The 18,456-nt window shown below is 37.1% G+C and overlaps 1 protein-coding gene across 1 annotated transcript in view; it reads right to left on the reverse strand.

Annotated features, from left to right (window-relative positions):
• Positions 1 to 18,456, reverse strand: part of LOC116162394 (glutamate receptor ionotropic, kainate 2-like) — a 165,353-nt gene that overhangs the window by 55,527 nt on the left and 91,370 nt on the right. Inside the window, exons 5-6 of the mRNA XM_031476010.1 lie at positions 1,017 to 1,178; positions 897 to 917 (exon numbers count right to left, since the gene is read on the reverse strand). Coding sequence (XP_031331870.1) covers positions 897 to 917; positions 1,017 to 1,178 — 183 coding nt within the window. The remainder of the gene's footprint in view (positions 1 to 896; positions 918 to 1,016; positions 1,179 to 18,456) is intronic.

Below are 18,456 nucleotides of genomic sequence, written 5' to 3' on the forward strand. Positions count from 1 at the left end.
TATTTTGTATTCAAACTCAAATGCATAAGAAAGTGACAAAATAACAGCCATTTACGAATCGAGAAGTACTTTCGCATGTATAGTTATCGATTAAGATCAAAATCGTGGCAACAGTTCCAATCTCAAGAAACGTATACCGTATAGGTATAAAGTAGGTACACTCGAGAGAGCGGCAGAGAATAAAAATTGAAAATGTAATTTAAAGCTTCTTTAAACAAATATTAAATCAGTTTCTAAAATAGGAATTTCTTTTGAAAGACATTGTATAATGAAGAAGTATAAAAAACTAGAAATTAATTTAAAGTAAAATGAATGTGTAATGAGCAGCTTTCAAAACAGAATGACGTTATGGAACGTCTTACTATTCCCGGTTTACAAAATACTAAACAATTATATTTACAACAGATCTGACACTGCTTACATTTTATAGAACCCTTTTCTTTATGTTTATCTTTTAAAATTAGTCGAACCTTTGTGCGCATTTCGTAACTGGTTACGTAAATTTAAAGCAATTTTACTGATTTTTAAATAGGGTTCAAATATATATGAGGATCACGATAGAATTTACAATATTTAACCTCTTATCCAACTTGAGCAGTTAATGAAATCCCCAAGCAACATCGATACAGCCTTATACACTGATATATAGAGTAAATGTGAGACTTTGTCGTTTCGTTTTTCACATGACATCAAGTAAAGAATTAAGAGAAACTTTTCCTTGAAAACAAAATATATTCACAAATTGGTTGTTTGTCACACAAACACATCAATCTCCTCAAAGAATGAGTGATTTCCTTTTTCAGAAGTTTCTAGAACTCAAGGTTTTCAATTCCAACTTTAGAAAAAGTGACATAAATTAATAATGTTCAAAATAATTAAACTTAAGAATGAATTACCTTGACAAATGTGTTATTGTCCTGTAGTGTTCCAGAGCAGCGTACGGAAAAGAAACGGTTATTAATCTTTTGTTCATAAACGAGCAATGGAAGCTGTTCATAGTAATGTACATTATTTACCAAAATTGTGTGATCCCCCTTTTTACTCCGCATATCTCCGGCACTGAAAGTCCAGTCACGTACAATTTTTCGAACTTGAGGACCCTCAGGGTCGACCAACCGAAACGCTGTGATGTTGGTTCCACCGTATTTAAACTCTTCCAAGTCAACTCCGTGTAAATCCTGCAAAAAAGTTTTAATATGAAATTTCTGCAGGAAGTATGGAAGACGTGATGGCGCATACTTTTAAAGTTTGCCGATTGTTATGCAGAATTCACAGTACAACAGGATGAATCCGCAACGGTTGTGCTCATGAAACGAGAACATCTCCGATGTGAATTTTTAAGGAAAAACTAAACCGTTTAAATCGCATAAATAACAATTCAATTAGAATTCTAATTGGGGAAAATATCAGTATTAGTTAGACAAACTACCAAAACGCCTCTTGTACAATGTATAAATAACCAAACCCTAAAATAATTATTAAAGTTATAAATGCAAATGAAATTAAATACAAACCGTAATAATACTAGATTTGAAACTCAACAACCAAACAATTTGAATGTCTGCTTAATGTTTAAAGTTTTGTGGTAGCTTCCCGATTAAAACTTCAAAGTTATCTGGCAAGCCCGGGTACTAATTTATATTAAAACTTTTAGAGTATTTCATTAAATGCATTTATTTTCCCATGGGGTGCAAAAATTATTCTTCGTAAACCATTGTTTAAATAATACAATATTCTGTTTGCTGTTTACCCTGCTGGAAAGAAAAATGTATTTGTTTTTGTATGAAATATGAAAGCGGTGTTTTGAATTACGGAATATCTTTATGAAGCTTTACAAATTTCAGATAAATCAGATCCTTTTTGGGGAACATAAAGAGCTCTAATACGCCACGTCGCTAAACGACAACAAATAGAGAAATGGAAACCCAAAACGTTTTAGAAAGAAGTACTTTATAGATATTCTTCAAATGTATCTATAAACGTTAATCCCTTCTACGTTTTAAATACACAAAAAGGGTTGTGAAGGAATAAACTTGATCAATATTTCGCTTTATTACAAAAATCGTTAAGAAAAATTGGTTGGAAATTAATAGTTGTAAATTGGCGAAGGATCCATTTACATAAGAAGCTTCAGTAATTGGTTGATTGCTTTAACTCGCTATCGATTAACAACTGAACTTAAAAGATTGGTAAATAAGACTTTCTCTAAATAAATTGAGAGTTCAAAATATCTCGAAAATTCCAAAAGTTCAAAAATCTATATAATTATACATGCTTTCCAATTGTTTAGATACGCTAAGGCTAAGGCGGAAATGGGATGCTCACAGGTAAAGCTGTTAGAGACATTAAATACCAGCTTCCTCGTCCGGCTGTCGTGTCTTGGCCAAGGACTTTGCACGAGACAGAATGGCGCCGTCCTGATACTTATCTACTTCATCAAATCAGCCATGACAGACAACCATGCATGTGTAGTCTGTGGTCATGTCTCACGGACCCTCAATTGGAGGGGGGGGGGTCTTGGCCAAGGAGTCGGCCTCATTACGCCGACGGGCTGGAAGATCGATGTGTAAACCGGTATCTAGTAAGCGAAGGAGGAACTCCAACACCCTTCCTGCTGTATGGAGCTCGTGGGAGTCGCATGGAAGAACCTGATAACATAACAGAGGGTGGTACCCATCTAAGCCCACCAACCAAGGGACCTGTGGGTCCCTGGGGTTCAGAGGCAGTAGTTGCCTCAACCACTGCGGAGTCATTAAGTCCAGATAAGGCTGCAAGTATACCGGGTGGGACTAAAATCTAGTTGAAAGTCAATAGGCTCCCCAAGATGAGCGGTGCTGCAAGGAAACGGTATCGTCGACTGAAGCAAGACAGTGCAGAACTGGCTCAATCAGCCGAGCAAATGGTCCGGCAGCATGTATCTATCCCCGAGAGAAGAAGGTAACTTAGAGAAAGGGAAGAAAATATCCCGGTCTGCCGATATCACACTCGCCCAGATAAAGAAGCAGCGACGCAGGAAGACAAAGGTCCAAGTGGGAGTATGGTTCCACAGGACCCGGTCAATCCCTCTTATAACCTATAAAGAAGCTATACAGGGTAGAAAGGTGGGGATATTGCATGGTAGGTACCTGGGGTGAACCTCATCACAGAAGGAGGGAATTATTGAAACTATCAGAAACCCGGAAGTAGGAACGGTGTGTTCTCAATTCCTAGGTTCTAAGTTCAAACCGAGCTGGTTGCTGGCCAACTGTGAGTTGGTGAGACCACCGCAGAGTGACTCAAAGGAGTGGTGTCAAGCATCAAGTCACGGTAAGGTACGATACTAAGAGCTGTCGATGAGAAAAAACTATTGTGAACGCCTACTTTCCGGACAGCACCAATAAGAGCACGGAGCGTATCCTTGATTTGTTGCAGAAGCAGAACGCCGGTTTAAACATTAAGGAATGGCGAGTGCTGAAGAGACAGCAAGAGAGTGCCCTTGTTTATGTAACGATGACAGTGCACCAACCCTGGCTAACGCGCTTGCAGCAGAAAAGCCTTAGCGCCAGTTTCAAATTTGGACAAGTGGCAATGAAGCCTAAAGGATCTAACAAGCCTAAATCTTCCAAGTGTTAAGCGTCAAAATACGCAACTTTGCCAAATTTGAAATGCCTGCCTCTTACAGTTTCCCAGGTCCCCATGCTCGCCCTCGAATTTAAATTACCCTGTATATAGGTATCTGATTTAGGTAATATAGCGCCAATACGTTTCAAACAAAACAATTTTGAACACCTCGTAGGTACCTACATGTTTCACATTTTTGATAAATTTGTGTTTCCACATTTAAATTATAGAAAGTTTTGAAAATATGAGGAACCAATTTGACGCAGTTCACATTTCCTTGGAGTTCTAGGAAAATCATTCAAAATTCTCCACCAAATTAATCTTAGTGTCATCCTATAATGAATAGTTGAATAACTTATGTAGAACGCTCCGGAACTCGAAACCGAAACTTCCAAGCACGTAGTGCCCTAAGCCAGCATCAATGGCCAAACAAAGAATGGAAACAAAAGGCCAAGCGGACCCCTATCTATACATCCAAATTACCATAATTCCTGTATATTTTACGCCAAATGGTACAAAGAAATAAATCAACCAACCAACTAAAAACGAAGCCACAAAAATCTTCATACGGGAGAGGGTATAAGGGGTCCTAATGGCCTTAAAACTTTTTAAGGTGCCTGGCGGAGACGGTATCTCTCCAGTACTCTTCCAAAAGGTTGTTGGACATATACTGCAAACTATAATAAGAAAGTTACCCATTTAATCCCATCGAAATTGGACCACACTGTACATACCATAAAAGTAACAAAACTACACGGCATGAGTTTTGAACTACAAGGTGTATAGTATACAGGGTGACAATTTGAAAACTTACCACCCCCCATATCTTAGTAAATAAACAAGATATTAAAAAAAATGAAAATCCGTTTCGGTAATTCGGAGGGGGAATCACAATTACATAGTTGGCGACGCACCCCCTCACACACCCTGCGCCTCAGCCACCCCAACTTTTAAATCTTAAATAGTGACCCCCCATGTGTGATACGTCGTTGGAAAGCTCTGAAAAAATGCTTTCCAACCATACCCAATAGCATTACATTTAGGTTAGTAATTATCGTGCAAATCAAAAAATAGACTAATATGATACGTTTTCTAAAGTGGTTATTTCAATAAATGTTCAAAATGGTTTCCGTTCTTGGTAAGACCGAGGGTAAGACAGTATTACTATGCGATCAAAAATGAGTTGCTGTCGAGTCGCCCTTTGAAATTTTTGTTTACATGGAAAATCGTATTTAACTTGAACTTTCAAAGCCGACTCGACAGCAACTCATTTTTGATCGCCAGTTATAATCTATTCTCAAACTCTTGTCGAACCTTTTCAAATGTTCGTTTTGCAATATTTCGACATTCTTGAATTATTCTCTGTCTTAGTTCGTCTATGTTCGCCGATTGCGTTTTAAATACGACAGATTTCAAATGTATCATATTAGTTTATTTTTTGATTTGCACGATAATTACTAACCTAAATGTAATGCTATTTGGTATGGTTGGAAAGCATTTTTTCAGAGCTTTCCAACAACGTATCACACATGGGGGGTCACTATTTAAGATTTAAAAGTTGGGGTGGCTGGGGCGCAGGGGGTTGGAGGGGGTGCGTCGCCAACTATGTCATTGTGCTTCCCCCTCCGAATTACCGAAACGGATTTTGATTTTTTTTAATATCTCGTTTATTTACTAAGATATGGGGGTGGTAAGTTTTCAAATTGTCACCCTGTATAAGCGTCTAAAAAGATGGTAGAAGAGTAAGAAAAATCATCATCAGATTATTTCAATATTTAGTTAAGTAAACTGGGAGGAGGGGGGGAGGGGGAGAATTACGAATAAGCACTGAATTGGTTTATTCCATTTGTTTGTATGTCTGTAGTGTTATTTTTTCATTTTAGAATTGTTTGTAATTGTGTGTGTGTGTGTTTGTTTAATTTTATCGCTTGTGTAAATTGTTTATTTGGATTAGTGTATTTGATTGTAAAAGTAAAATTGAATGTTAAAATGTGGGAACATCAGGGCAACTTTTACCTATTTTTTTATTTGAAATGCACGTCAAATTCACGACCGGATTATTAGGCTTCTTAAAACGAAAAAACTAAGTAATTTAAGGTTTTTTTGTTTTTTAATTGTCTGTAAGCTTCTCCAGGAATATTATTTTAATTTTCAATTAATGTGTAAGTAATTGGTTTTGCGTATCCAACATTTATTTCAGGTATTGATCAAAATTTGCTAGTAAATCTTTTGGAATGTTCGTTGATCGATTCCCGTTAATTATTAATTTAGGACATTTAGGTCAATATTAGCACTTTTCTTTGTAGCAGATGCCGGAAATGTACGAGGAAAAATTATAAAATTGTGTTTTCTTTTGCGTATTTATGGGGTGCAAAAAATATCCTACTATTAGGTATTGAGAACGAAAGTTAGATTGCACAGACGTTTTATGGAACTTATCAAGGGTTTGTCCTTAAGAAACGTTGCTACGCCAACATATAAGAAACTTGAATGTAAGTGCATTCTGGAGAATGTTAGAATTGAAATATTTGGCACAATTTCAACCAAAACAAGAGAAATCACGTTTCTACCATATCCGGTCGCATTTTTGTCCATTCCATTGTGTTCATTGACCCCAAAAACCAATGTCCGCATATCAGAATCTTAACATTGAGCATTCTGGACAAAGGTGCAAAAAGGAATTTTTAGCACCATTTTGACCCAAACATTAGAAATCGCGAATTTTCATTTATGACCTTATTTCTGATCCTCCATCGTCGTCCTTGGCCCCAAAAACTTGGGTCCAGACCCTTGAACAGTACAAATTGGTCATTTTAGACGGATAATACGCCAGGGTGCCCCATATTGGACGACATCTTGGACATCTCCTTTCCGGTCCATTTTCAAACTTTGCAGAATCGGACTTAGCGGGGTTGAAATAGAGGGAAAGGACGTTTTGCATGAGCACTAGTAAGTGGCCCTGATTATTAGCAACTGCTGATCGGCTTCCAAACAAAACAACTAATGCTGCATTTTCCAAAGAAAACAGTACCTAATTGTTACTTTTTTTAAATTATTGCTTTGATTATGACCAATCAAAGAAGAGAGTGCGTGTTTATTGCTTTTGCAGTCATGATTATTTATCAGGATTGATTGTTCACCATGAAAATTCCTGTAAGACAAGCTCTGCATAAAATCTATCGAAGCAAATGGATTAGAAGGAGAAGTTATAATTTTCCACACTTATTTATAAATAAGCGATGTGCGGTTCTAAACTGCAATAACTCATTTTTTTAGAAGACTTTCAGTATAAATTGGGGTCGCCCGATTGTACAAACATTCCTGCGATTGCAAAACCCAGAATTACACTTTCCAATTCAAGCACGTTATAATTTGGAAGTGTTAAATCGGGAACAGAAACAGGACGTGTTATAAACGAATACAATTATTACGGTGCCATCTTGATTTGAGCACCTCAGAACTCAGGCAGACTTAACAGTAACATGAAAACCCTAAGACTTTCAGAAGAAAAAGTAACACTTAAAAGACATTTGTTATTGAAAACATCAAAAAATAAATAAGTAAATAAATAAATAAATAAATAAATAAATAAATAAATAAATAAGTAAATAAATAAATAAGTAAATAAATAAATAAATAAATAAATAAACAAGTCCTCGTATGTCGGTTCACGTAGAGAGTAATATCCTACCACTTCACCTTAAAAGGGCACAACTAGTAATAAACTATCGGTGTAAAATTTTATCTCTGAGACGACACCTAAATTATAATCTTTTTGAAAATTCGAATAACGAATTTTATTCGCGGCCTACAATACCGCGTCCGGTGAAGGTTAGGTTTCTGGAATTCGTAGCTAGAAATAATATTACTTTAAACGATGCCTGTGAAATTATGCCTACAGAGTACGTTCCATGGTGCATATGCGTGCCAACAATAAACATTAACATTTCGAAGTTCAGAAAAAGCGAAACAAACCCGACAATTTTTCGTAACATTTCTAAAAATGAAATCGAATGTTTTAAAGACCATCTAGTAATTTTCACAGATGGATCAAAAAACAATATTGGTACTGGAGCTGCGATAACTGTAGACACTATAAGTCATTCATGGACTCTACCACGATGCTGTTCCATTTTCACAGCAGAACTATTTGCCATTTGGCAGGCATTACTTCTATTCTCTTTTTCAAACAAAATCAAATGCGTCGTCTGTACAGATTCCTTAAGTGCCATAACTGCTATTGAAGATATATTCTCTATAAATGAATATGTTAAGCGTATCCTATGTCTCAATACGTACTTACAAACTTTAAATAAAAGTGCCGTATTACTATGGACTCCTGCACATGTTGACATTTTGGGTAATGAACGAGCAGATGCCGCTGCTAATGCTGCAGCAAACATGGTAAATGCGACAGATACTGGCATCCCAACAACTATAGATGACCAGATAAAAGAAATTCATAAAATCATCGTAAATCTATGGCAGAAGGAATGGGACAGGGAGGAATCAAATTTAAAAATTGTTAAACCAAATATTGGAGTTTCTGCGCTAAAATGTAAACAGAAGAGGCGAGATCAAGTGGTGCTTACGAGATTACGAATTGGTCACACTAAATTGACCCATCAATATCTGCTTACGGGACAAAATCGGCCGATTTGCGATACCTGTAATGTCCGATTGACTGTAAAGCATGTTTTGCTAGAATGCAGAAAATTTAGTGCAGCAAGAACTAACATTACAATACCAATAAGTATACAAGATGCCTTGCACACGAAGTATTTTAAAAAAACGCTCATGTACTTAAAAAATATTGATCTATATAAAGAAATTTGAAGATGTATATACTTACCGGCGTGATATTATTTTCATGATATAACAGTACTGTGAAATATAGAAGTCCGTGTAAACAGGCAAATGGCCTTAGCAGTCGACGCCTGTATAAATAAATAAATAAAAAAAAAAAATAAATAAATAAATAAATAAATATAATATGTGAATAGCTTTTGGTGGTCGTAGCGCTTTCTCTTCCGTTTTTGTTCTGCTAACGTTTGATTTTCTAAACTGATAGGCGTTTTTGTTGCTGAGCTACAGCGCACGATGATCTTATGATAGTTACAAAAAGATGAACATTCAATCTTTCAACTTTCAACCCCCCTGTTCTACATTTTTCCCCAAAACATATACCTACTGCTCTTACAACGTCGCCATAATGTTTGGCAAACTTTAGCAGGAGCCTGTGAGGTATAGAGCACTAACTTCGCAGAGAAACAATATTAGATGGTCCTTTATAAGAGAATGTCACAAACATCCTGACGATTGACGGTTTCGATTTTAAAGACTGATTTGTTCACTTGGAATAAAATCTGAATGAAAGTAAAGCTTTAGTGAAAGCTTTCACGTGTCTGTACGTATGTATGAGTACTTTTTGTATATACGAGTAATAAGGTATCGTGTACCTTTTTTCAGTCTTAGAACATTTAAGGTTTTTAATTTGAGTTTAATTTCAAATCATATTCTTACGTCGGTGAAAGTATTGCGTATAAGAAACGCTCTTTGATTTCCAGAAAATTATTCGTCTACTATATAATAGTACATTATATATCAAGGTAGAGAAGTCCACTATTATTAATAATAGACTTCTCTACCGTGGTATATATACTATTTTTTTCACTACTAGCACTTGAAATCCTCTAAATTAACATATTATATTGATAAGAGAGTTAACGGTTGGACAGAATTGTTTGTTTCTTAATTTAACATGTCAATCAAGTACGTGGAAGTACAAGTCAAACAGGCCGTATTTTGTTCTGTCATTGAGATTTTTCAAAGAGTAATTTCGTTCGAATTTTTTCAAAATGTGATAATTTTAGGTATGTAATTTCTCTGGAAATTGCGAATGGTGGCAATTATTCGTTTTAGAGAACTTGTCTGAACGTTCATTGAGCGAAATTTCGGGTTGTGTTTTCTAAAAGTGATAGCGTGACAGTTCTCATTATTGACTACTAGTTAATAATAAAAAATTATTAACCACTTTGAACAAATGCCGAGAAAGCCTACTTTACAAGTGGAAAAAAGGTTAATAATCATGTCATCAGACGCTAGTAGTGAAAAAACAAAAATTCAGTACGGTTAAAGAGCACGAGGCAATTTCGCACATTTGCCTGATGGAAGTAACTACTTTTCTCAGTGAGAAATTAACTTCGTGCCTGTTATATAAAGCATCTATTATACCATATACTATGAGTCTTCGTCTGGATCTAATTATTCTAATTAATGTTATTATGTCTGCTAAAATATCCATAAGTCTAGGCGCTCAATCAATTACTTTAAGTTGAAATGTACGTGTTTACTCGTATCCCTTTTTCTCTAAAGAAGGCCAGCAAATGGAATTATACCGTTCAAGCTGCCACATGATTACAGAAACTTTCAATTTGACGCTCGCCGAGAAAGGTTATTGCTAGCTGTCAAGCGTAAACTAAATTTTCCTGGTAGGATAAAAATGGGATGCCAAAGCTAACTGGACTGTAAAATCGGTTAGAACAATAGGAGAAATTCGCGTAATAGACGATAAGATGATTGAAAATGTGCGAATGTGTGAAAATGAGATAAAATATTTTTTTATTATTCGCAAACCTATCAAAGGGAATGTTTAAACTTTTTCCACATTATGCTCTAATACCGCAAGAAAGTCTAACAGGAGACATGACTTTCAAAATGTTCTCCATATTCGATACGCTGTAATACGCATTGACATACACAGGGTGTCCAACCACGAGCTGAGTCAATTGCGATAATATTTCTGAAATTTTGTACATGTTCAATAACATACTATTCCAAAAATTCATACAGCATACTTAGGAATTAGTGTCAAAGGTGTCAATTTTGAATACGCGAAAACTTAATTGGGTTTAATAGGAAACCTTCTTCTCTTTTCAATACCGGAGTCTACACTTCTAATTATACATATTTACATTTACAATTGCACATTACAATTTACAATATTTACATTGCAATTAAGTACATTTAGAAATAAAGTCTGTTTAGGTTTTTTTGTAGAAAAAAAAATACTACTCTTTCCTATTTTATAAATTCAGAAAAAGTAAAAATTTAAAAATTAAAAACTGTCGAGTTTATAAAATCGGTAATGCCATGGAATTATAAAATCAAACAAAAGCGCCTGAATTTGCCATTAGATTTGATCCCAACTGCCACGGCACCACTGATTTTCCGAATTTCTTGGTTTCAAAGTTCAAAAAAATAAAAGCTATAGTACCTATATGGATATTGAAAAGCTTCTCCACAGGTATGCCAAATGTCTCAATCTTTCTGGCGATTATGATGAGAAGTAAAAAATAAGTGTACTTACACTTTGGTAACAAAATTGTTTTTTTTTGTATTCACTTGTCTTTTATTTATGACCCAACGAAGGTTGCAAAACAAACGGCCCTCGTATATTTCAACTAGCATTCTAGTGTGTTGCATTAATTAAAAACTATTGAGGATTTTATGCTAAAACGTCATTTAATTTAATTTAACCACCAATTTTATATGAAGTTGGTGTTAATTTCAATTTTCAATTGATTCAAAACTTTACAGAAGCCCAATAACAATTCTGCATACAAATCTACAGTTAACAGAAAAACTTAGAATAAGATTCACCTACGATAACTTACTGAATTATAATTGTGTTGACAATTTCTAAATAGTATTTAACTGTTGTTTAAATTGTGATAAGGATACACCAAATAATCCTAGCGCAGGAGTTGTATAATCTCATCATGCGATTAACAGGAGAGTTACCGAAAGTATTAGTTGTGCATATGGGAACTTTAAATAGAATCGATTTTGGCCTGGTTCTATGATCTGAAGTATAAAATTAATTAATGACAACAAATATGGTGTCTATTTGTCCATTAACTAATTTATAAAGAAATATTAATGACGAAGTTCGTCGACGAACTTTTAAGTCACAATAGTTGTATGAACTTAAAAGATAAAAAATTAGGTGTAAAACTTGAGAAGAAAGTTTTTTTCAACTCTCGATTAAATGACACACTCGCTACTCTCATGTGTCAAACTTTGAACTCGAGTTGAAAAACTCCACTTTCTTTTCTAGTTCTACAAATAACTATTTTCTACTCTCTCTAAGATGTCACATTTTGCACTGACATAATTATATAGTGCGCGAAGCGTCATTTTAAATACGACTACTCATTAGATACAGATTGGTGCCCGTTCGAGTATTTTCGGCCATTATAACACGCCCGAAGTTTCATTAAACACGGCTTGAATTTTGTTGACTAAATCCATGTGGTAGTTTGACGTTTGTCATTTTGACATTCGTCGTAAGGCGAATTCCGGTTTTTCAAAAATAGACACAGAGAATGCTAATGGAGAGCAAAATGTGATTGCTGCTCCTTCAGAAATAACGCAGCGGTATAAACTTCTATAATATACTGCTAAAATATCTAAATACCTACTCGGGAACTTTCCCATTTCCGTCGTAAAATCGACCGTTTGGTGACTTAATTTTTGAATACATAGTTTAAAAAGACGGGCGGGCCTGTTCTCAAACTACTTGCCACCATAACATATAGAAAAATTTTAAAAATCCTGCACAGTTCATTTATGAGCGTTTCCAGAACAATTCCCCAAACTTTAACTTCAACATTGACTAATATTAGTCAATGGTTTCAATTACTTAGTGGTATATGATACATCGATCTCTTCGTAAGGAAATTTGCGATGTTTCTATAGTAACAAATTTTTCAATTTATTACAATATCAAATGTAATATCGCATTAAATATAGCCAAAAATTGTCACTTTTTATACGTATAATTTTGCATTATGAAAATAAATATTCGAGAAGCTGTTACTATAGAAACATAAAATTACCCTTCATCTTTCCAAAAAAAAAAATAGAAAAGACGTGTCCAGAAATTCTGTAGTGACAATCTTTCCACGAAACGTCTACCGTATACGGTTTGTATGAATTTTACCGTGGTGTGGTGCCGCGCAACCCTAGTTCGTATAACACTAAACTAGGACGTACCTATTCATTCATAAGAATTAAAAACAAATTAATTAGCAGTTACTTTAGCTTACCTACCCACAAGTGATTGCCTAAGCACTAATACTAGGTTATTTTAGTAAAGTCTCGTGCCCGTCAAACGAAGCGTAATTAGTGGATGTTCCTGTTACATACGGTAGAAAGAAAAAAACTAAAATGGGCTACCCCCAATTGAAAGGAACTAGAAACATGTGTCATTTAGAACGAAAATTGTTGAAGTAAACGTACTTACAATACTGTATAGAAAACTTAATGAGAATTGTCGAGGTCGTTTCTTATTTTCGATGGCATTTAAAATTCTGTCGGGATCTCTTATTGGCATATTCCTTGTTTTCCTGGGATCGACAAGCTCAGATTAGAGGCAATCCAAATAAAAAGACACCAGCTTGGATTCCATGTTGGATTTCCAGAAGTTATCATTTTTTAAAATGGTTTCCGTTTTTATACCCTTTGGAGTCCAAGCAGCAAATAAGCAATAATCTCGTACGATAATGTAAAGCTGACCTTGAATTTGGTAATACCATTTTGTGATTGATATTCACATCGTTGTTGACCCAAAACGTAGTTTTCTTACTTTGAATGGCTTCATCGGGGGTTAAGTCCGTTGCTGACCACGGACATTTAATTTCCGGCAAGCCTCTTTCCCCAATTGGACCATCAGGAGATGCAACCAAAAATGGTCAATAAACAATCCGCATGGTTTAATGCTTGCCCTAATCATTTTCTCTATGGCCTCCTTAGCGGTGGCTTCGTTAACTTTACCATACTCACACGCCTGGCTAAAGAACTGTTTTGGGTATATCATACGCTCTACCAGAACCTTGCAGCTAATAGAATTCCTCCTTTTGTAAACATCGCCAAACCTAATGCTGTAAGTCTCTTTCGGAGTTCTATATACCACAAACTGCAATCCTGTGATTTAGTAGCACTTTGTAGTTCGTAAATCTCGCTAGTAGTTTTTTTAAGTTCTGTTACTGTTACTGTTTTCTTTAGAGGACTCAAAATCTTCTTGACTCATGTTCGGTTTTTCACAAAATTCCCCATAAGCCTGATTGCTTTGATTATTTCCTTTAAAACGGTATTTTAACTGCTTCGAATTTCGATCTCATATTTGTGGACATTTTTTTTATATTTCTAAGTTCAATCCGAGGTTCAATCGTTACCGAAAACTTTCCGGGTTTGGTTCCTCTCGATAATTGTTTTTGATCGTATATCCAGGCCGATGGGTATTGTACGAAACGACAGTGGCAGCGCATCGACTTTGGTAGCAATTTTTCTTACACTTACCTCTATCTTTTTCCGTAAAACTAAAGGGCCGGCCGAAGTATCTTTAATTAATTCCTGAATTTTTTTGGAATAGTAGTCTCATATAAGATGATTTTTACACTCTATTTTTTTTAACTACAACGCTTTCATACGGATGCCTGTCTAAAAATCGTTTATAACAGTTGCTGTCACTATCAGCAATTAATTTTTCGTAAATTATGCCGTACATTTCCTTTTGAAAATCCCTCGGCAATTATTTCAGTCTTCATACTAGCTGAAAAGCCACTCCAGTTTTTATAACACTTATGTGATTTGGCAAATATCTTATTTTTTTCGGTGACTGCAGATTGAACAAAATTTATTTCGCACACCCAAAAAAAGTACCTTTTTGGTTCTATAGCCAATTTTACTTCGACCTCCAGTCCTCGATATCAGAATTATTACGTCCCTGGACTACTGCGTGACGAGTACATGTTTAAAGAAAAGAGAACAATATTCTCAAACCGGCGCTGTAGGCACGGCGCACTCGTCACCGCGTGCAAGCTCCATTACCGTTTCTGTGCTACGCGCTGCATGTGCTTGCTTTTTGCATTTCAGCTTTTTTCTATTATTAGTGAATTGCTTTTTAGATACTTATACGTACAGTAAGTAGGTTTATAACCTTATACTTTTAGCTCATTAACAGACTCTCGGAAACTTTGTACCTTTCGGGGTGGTTTCCTTTTTTAGGGTTTTAATCTGGTTTCCCCCTTAGTTAGCGAAAGCTAAAGCATTCGAAACGTTCTCGAAGCAGGGGCAGGGGCGACAAGCGTCGTTCTAAACGACCTCGCTCAAGAAGCCAAGAAAAGCGCTTCGTCAGCGTCACGTCGGACGATATTCTACGCTGCCGGTTAAAATTATTGGAAGAAAGAATCCATTCACGGCACAGTAGTTCCGTTTCTCGAGTTTCGGTTTTACCAGGGGGAAGTGGTGAACGCCTTTCTCCCGGACCTTCATCGGCCCATTGTTCGCGCTCTACTCACCAGGATCTAGTCGTCGGTGACCGATCCCCAAGCTGTCAAGCGGCTTCGGAGGCTGAGGCACCGTCGTCATGTCCGGATTTAGAGTTTTCGCCAGAAGCCAAGGTAGAGTGCACGCCTAGCGCGGTACCTTCCTGGGCGGCATCTCTTTCGGATGATGCACACGATGTACTCATCCTAGAGGAAGACTACAACTTTAATGAAATTTTAGGAAAAGAGCCGAACGATGAAATAAATTTGTATACTTTACATAAGGCTTTAGCCAATAGGTGGAACGTAAGTTTACGTAAAGGAATTCCTCCTAAAGACAAAGACACCTTAAAGGATGTTAAGTTCCTACCTTTCTACCAAACTTGTCGCCACCGACGTTAAACCCGGAATTGTTAGTTCCCTTGTCGACGCTACACAAAAAAGAGACGAGAGCTATTTGAATTTACAGAATTCTATAGAACGCGCTCTTATTCTTAATGGTGAAGGGAAAATCACCTTTACCTAAAATTAAAAGACGCTCTCTTGAGTAAGTTTTGGCAGGCGGGCCCAGCAAATGTGGATTTATTCACCAGGTTACTAAAACTCATAGAGGTTTATTGGTACCAGCACATGCTAGGGGCCCAGTAGTTAAAGATATCGCCGAATCCTCTTCGGCGGACGACATGCTGATGTTTGGTATATGGGAGAGGGACCAGGGGGATCCAAGGTACCTTCTGGATATGCAAAAAATTTGCGCCGCCCAGTACGTTCGATGGGGAAGGGAAATGTACAAAGAGGGCGCCCCCCCCCCCCCCCCATCAAACTACGAGACGTTACGGAAACTCTACGAGAAACAGGAAGTAGAGATAGGTAATTTTATAGCGAGCAGATTGTCGTTCTTTTCTTCGGTGTGGAGAAAGTTTACTTCAAATGCCACGGTACTGGATTATATTTCAGGGTATAAAATACCTTTTTTGTCACTACCGAAACCGAGACCGAAACAAAGTTTCCTCCGAAGGACTCTTGTTTCCTCCGGATCAACTTACGTTAGTAAGGAATACTATCACGGATCTACTTTCTACGGGAGCTATACAAGTATACAATTATGCGAACCCGAGTTAGGAGAGTTATTTTCCCGGATTTTCTTAGCAGATAAACCTAATGGAAAGAAAAGGTTTATTCTGAATCTAAAACAAATTATTTTGTAGAGGCACCTCCTTTTAAAATGGAGGATATTCGTACGGCCTCTCGCTTAGTTAAAAAAGGTAGTTTTTTAACCACAATCGAATTAAAGGGTGCTATACTATTCCATACCAGTGGACCCTAACTTTACCATTTTTTGAGATTTAGTTTTGAGGTGTCTTTATATGCATTTAGATGTATCCCCGGCTTTGGGTTGGCATCTGCACCTTACACTTATACTAAATTATTGAAACCGGTGGTTCAACTTTTTAGACAAAGGGGTGTGTATTGCGTTACCTGGATGATTTTCTTATTATTCGAGATACCGATCCGGAATGTCAAAAGCACACAATATGTATGGAAAGTTTTGAAATCTCTAGGATTTATTATAAATCTAGAGAAAAGTAACCTAGAGCCAAAAACAAGTCAAACATTTTTAGGTTTTACTCTGGATTGGCTTTCGATAGAAAAGGAATTAAAAATTATTAGTTTGATTTCTCACTTCTTACGAGTAAAACGCTGCAAGATAAGAGATTTTGCGAAGTTAATAGGATTTTTAGTATCGACTTGTCCAACAATACAATACGGCTGGCTTTATACTCGTATCGTATTAGTGGCACTCCCTAGGTACAGACCTTTTTAGGTCACATCAACAGCTGTCTGTGTCACTTAGCGACAGTCGTGGTATGACTGCCGGGACCGCCACCTTTACATACCCTCCGAAGCATGATAGTCAGGAGATGTTCTATACCACTAAAAACTGAGAAGTTGAGGGAATAATTACAACTCTGACATGATTTGTTCAATAAGGTAGTATTAGATCTACATTGGTGGATTCAAAATATACCAAATTGCTCTAAAAATGTTCGGTGTTTTTCGTTTGATCTGGGATTTTTTCCACCTACGCATTGTTAAGAGGATGGGGGGACATGAGCTGGTAGAAGCGCGCTCACGGTTGGTGGAGTGAAGCTGAAAAGAATTTACATATAAATGCTTTGGAATTAAAAGCGATTTATAACAGTCTACGTACTACGTAGTATCGCGATTGATATGAAATCTTGCAATATTTTAGTGAGAACGGATAATACCACAGCCCTGTCCCATGTTAACAGAATGATAGGTATACATTTTTGAGAATTTAAATTTTTTGGCTACAAGCTTTTGGCCGTTTTGCGAGAAGCGTATCATTGTTCTGGTACCAGCTTACATTAGCTGTAAAAGTAACGCTTTGGCAGACAAGGAGTCTATTGCTACCTACAGAAACTGAAGGGTCTCGGGCTCCTTCGGCTTTCAGCAGAATCGTTGCGTTTGTTGGTATTCCAGAAATCGACCTTTTTGCATCTTGTAATAATCATAAATACAAAAAATATATATCTCGTGGTTACCGGACCCACACTCGGTGGCCATAGATGCCTTTACGGTTAATTGGAGAGATCTGGAATTTTTAGGCCTTTCCACCTTTTCTTTGATTTTGCGAACAATTCAAAATATAGTCCAGGATAAAGCAGAGGGTATTATTTTGGTGCTCTTTAGGCCCTCGCAAGCTTAGTACCCACTGTTTTCAAAATTAAAAGAAAAGGAAATGTATTTAGAAAAGGCATCTAATTTACTGTCTTCTCCTTTCAGAGAGGAACGCCCATTAAATCTTACCCTGGTTGTGGCAAGATTATCCGAGAGGCGTTCGAACTAAAAGGCTTTCTAGGTAGCTGCATTCATACGGCGGTTCTTTCCTTAAGTAAAGTCGACTTTTCATTCTCCCGAACAGGGAGCAGTGGCTGAACCCAGATCGTCCGTTCCTCAAACCTGAGGGGCTCGTGTGGTTTACCGATGGGTCCCTAACGGAAAAGGGAACGGGCATGGGTATACACGGTGACCGGCCGAGAGTAGGCATCAGCCTCTCCCTTGGCCAGCACAGTACTGTGTTTCAGGCAGAGGTGCTAGCCATCACGACCTGTGCGCAAGAAAACCTCCGTAGAGGTTATCGTAACCAGCATATATACATATGTAGTGATAGTCAGGCGGCGTTAAAGGCTCTGTCAGCTGACAGGGTCCGCTCGAATACGATGCTTGACTGTAGGCGAACCCTAGATAGATTAGGTGAGTCTAATAGGTAAGCTTGATATGGGTGCCGGGGCACTCTGGAATAGGGGGCAACGAAAGGGCGGACGAGTTGGCTCGCGAAGGCAGTAGTGGGGTCCTTGTCGGGCCTGAGCCCACCCTTGGAATTGCTCCCTCAGTTGTCAGGGTCAGGATTAAGAACTGGGCGACCAGTCAATTCCAGGCTCAATGGCAACAGGCAGCTGGACTCAGACAGTCCAAGACCTTTTTAACAGGGCCTCTTGGC

Source organism: Photinus pyralis, unplaced genomic scaffold, assembly GCF_008802855.1.
Source record: "Photinus pyralis isolate 1611_PpyrPB1 unplaced genomic scaffold, Ppyr1.3 Ppyr1.4_LG10, whole genome shotgun sequence".
NCBI classification, from domain to species: domain Eukaryota; kingdom Metazoa; phylum Arthropoda; class Insecta; order Coleoptera; family Lampyridae; genus Photinus; species Photinus pyralis.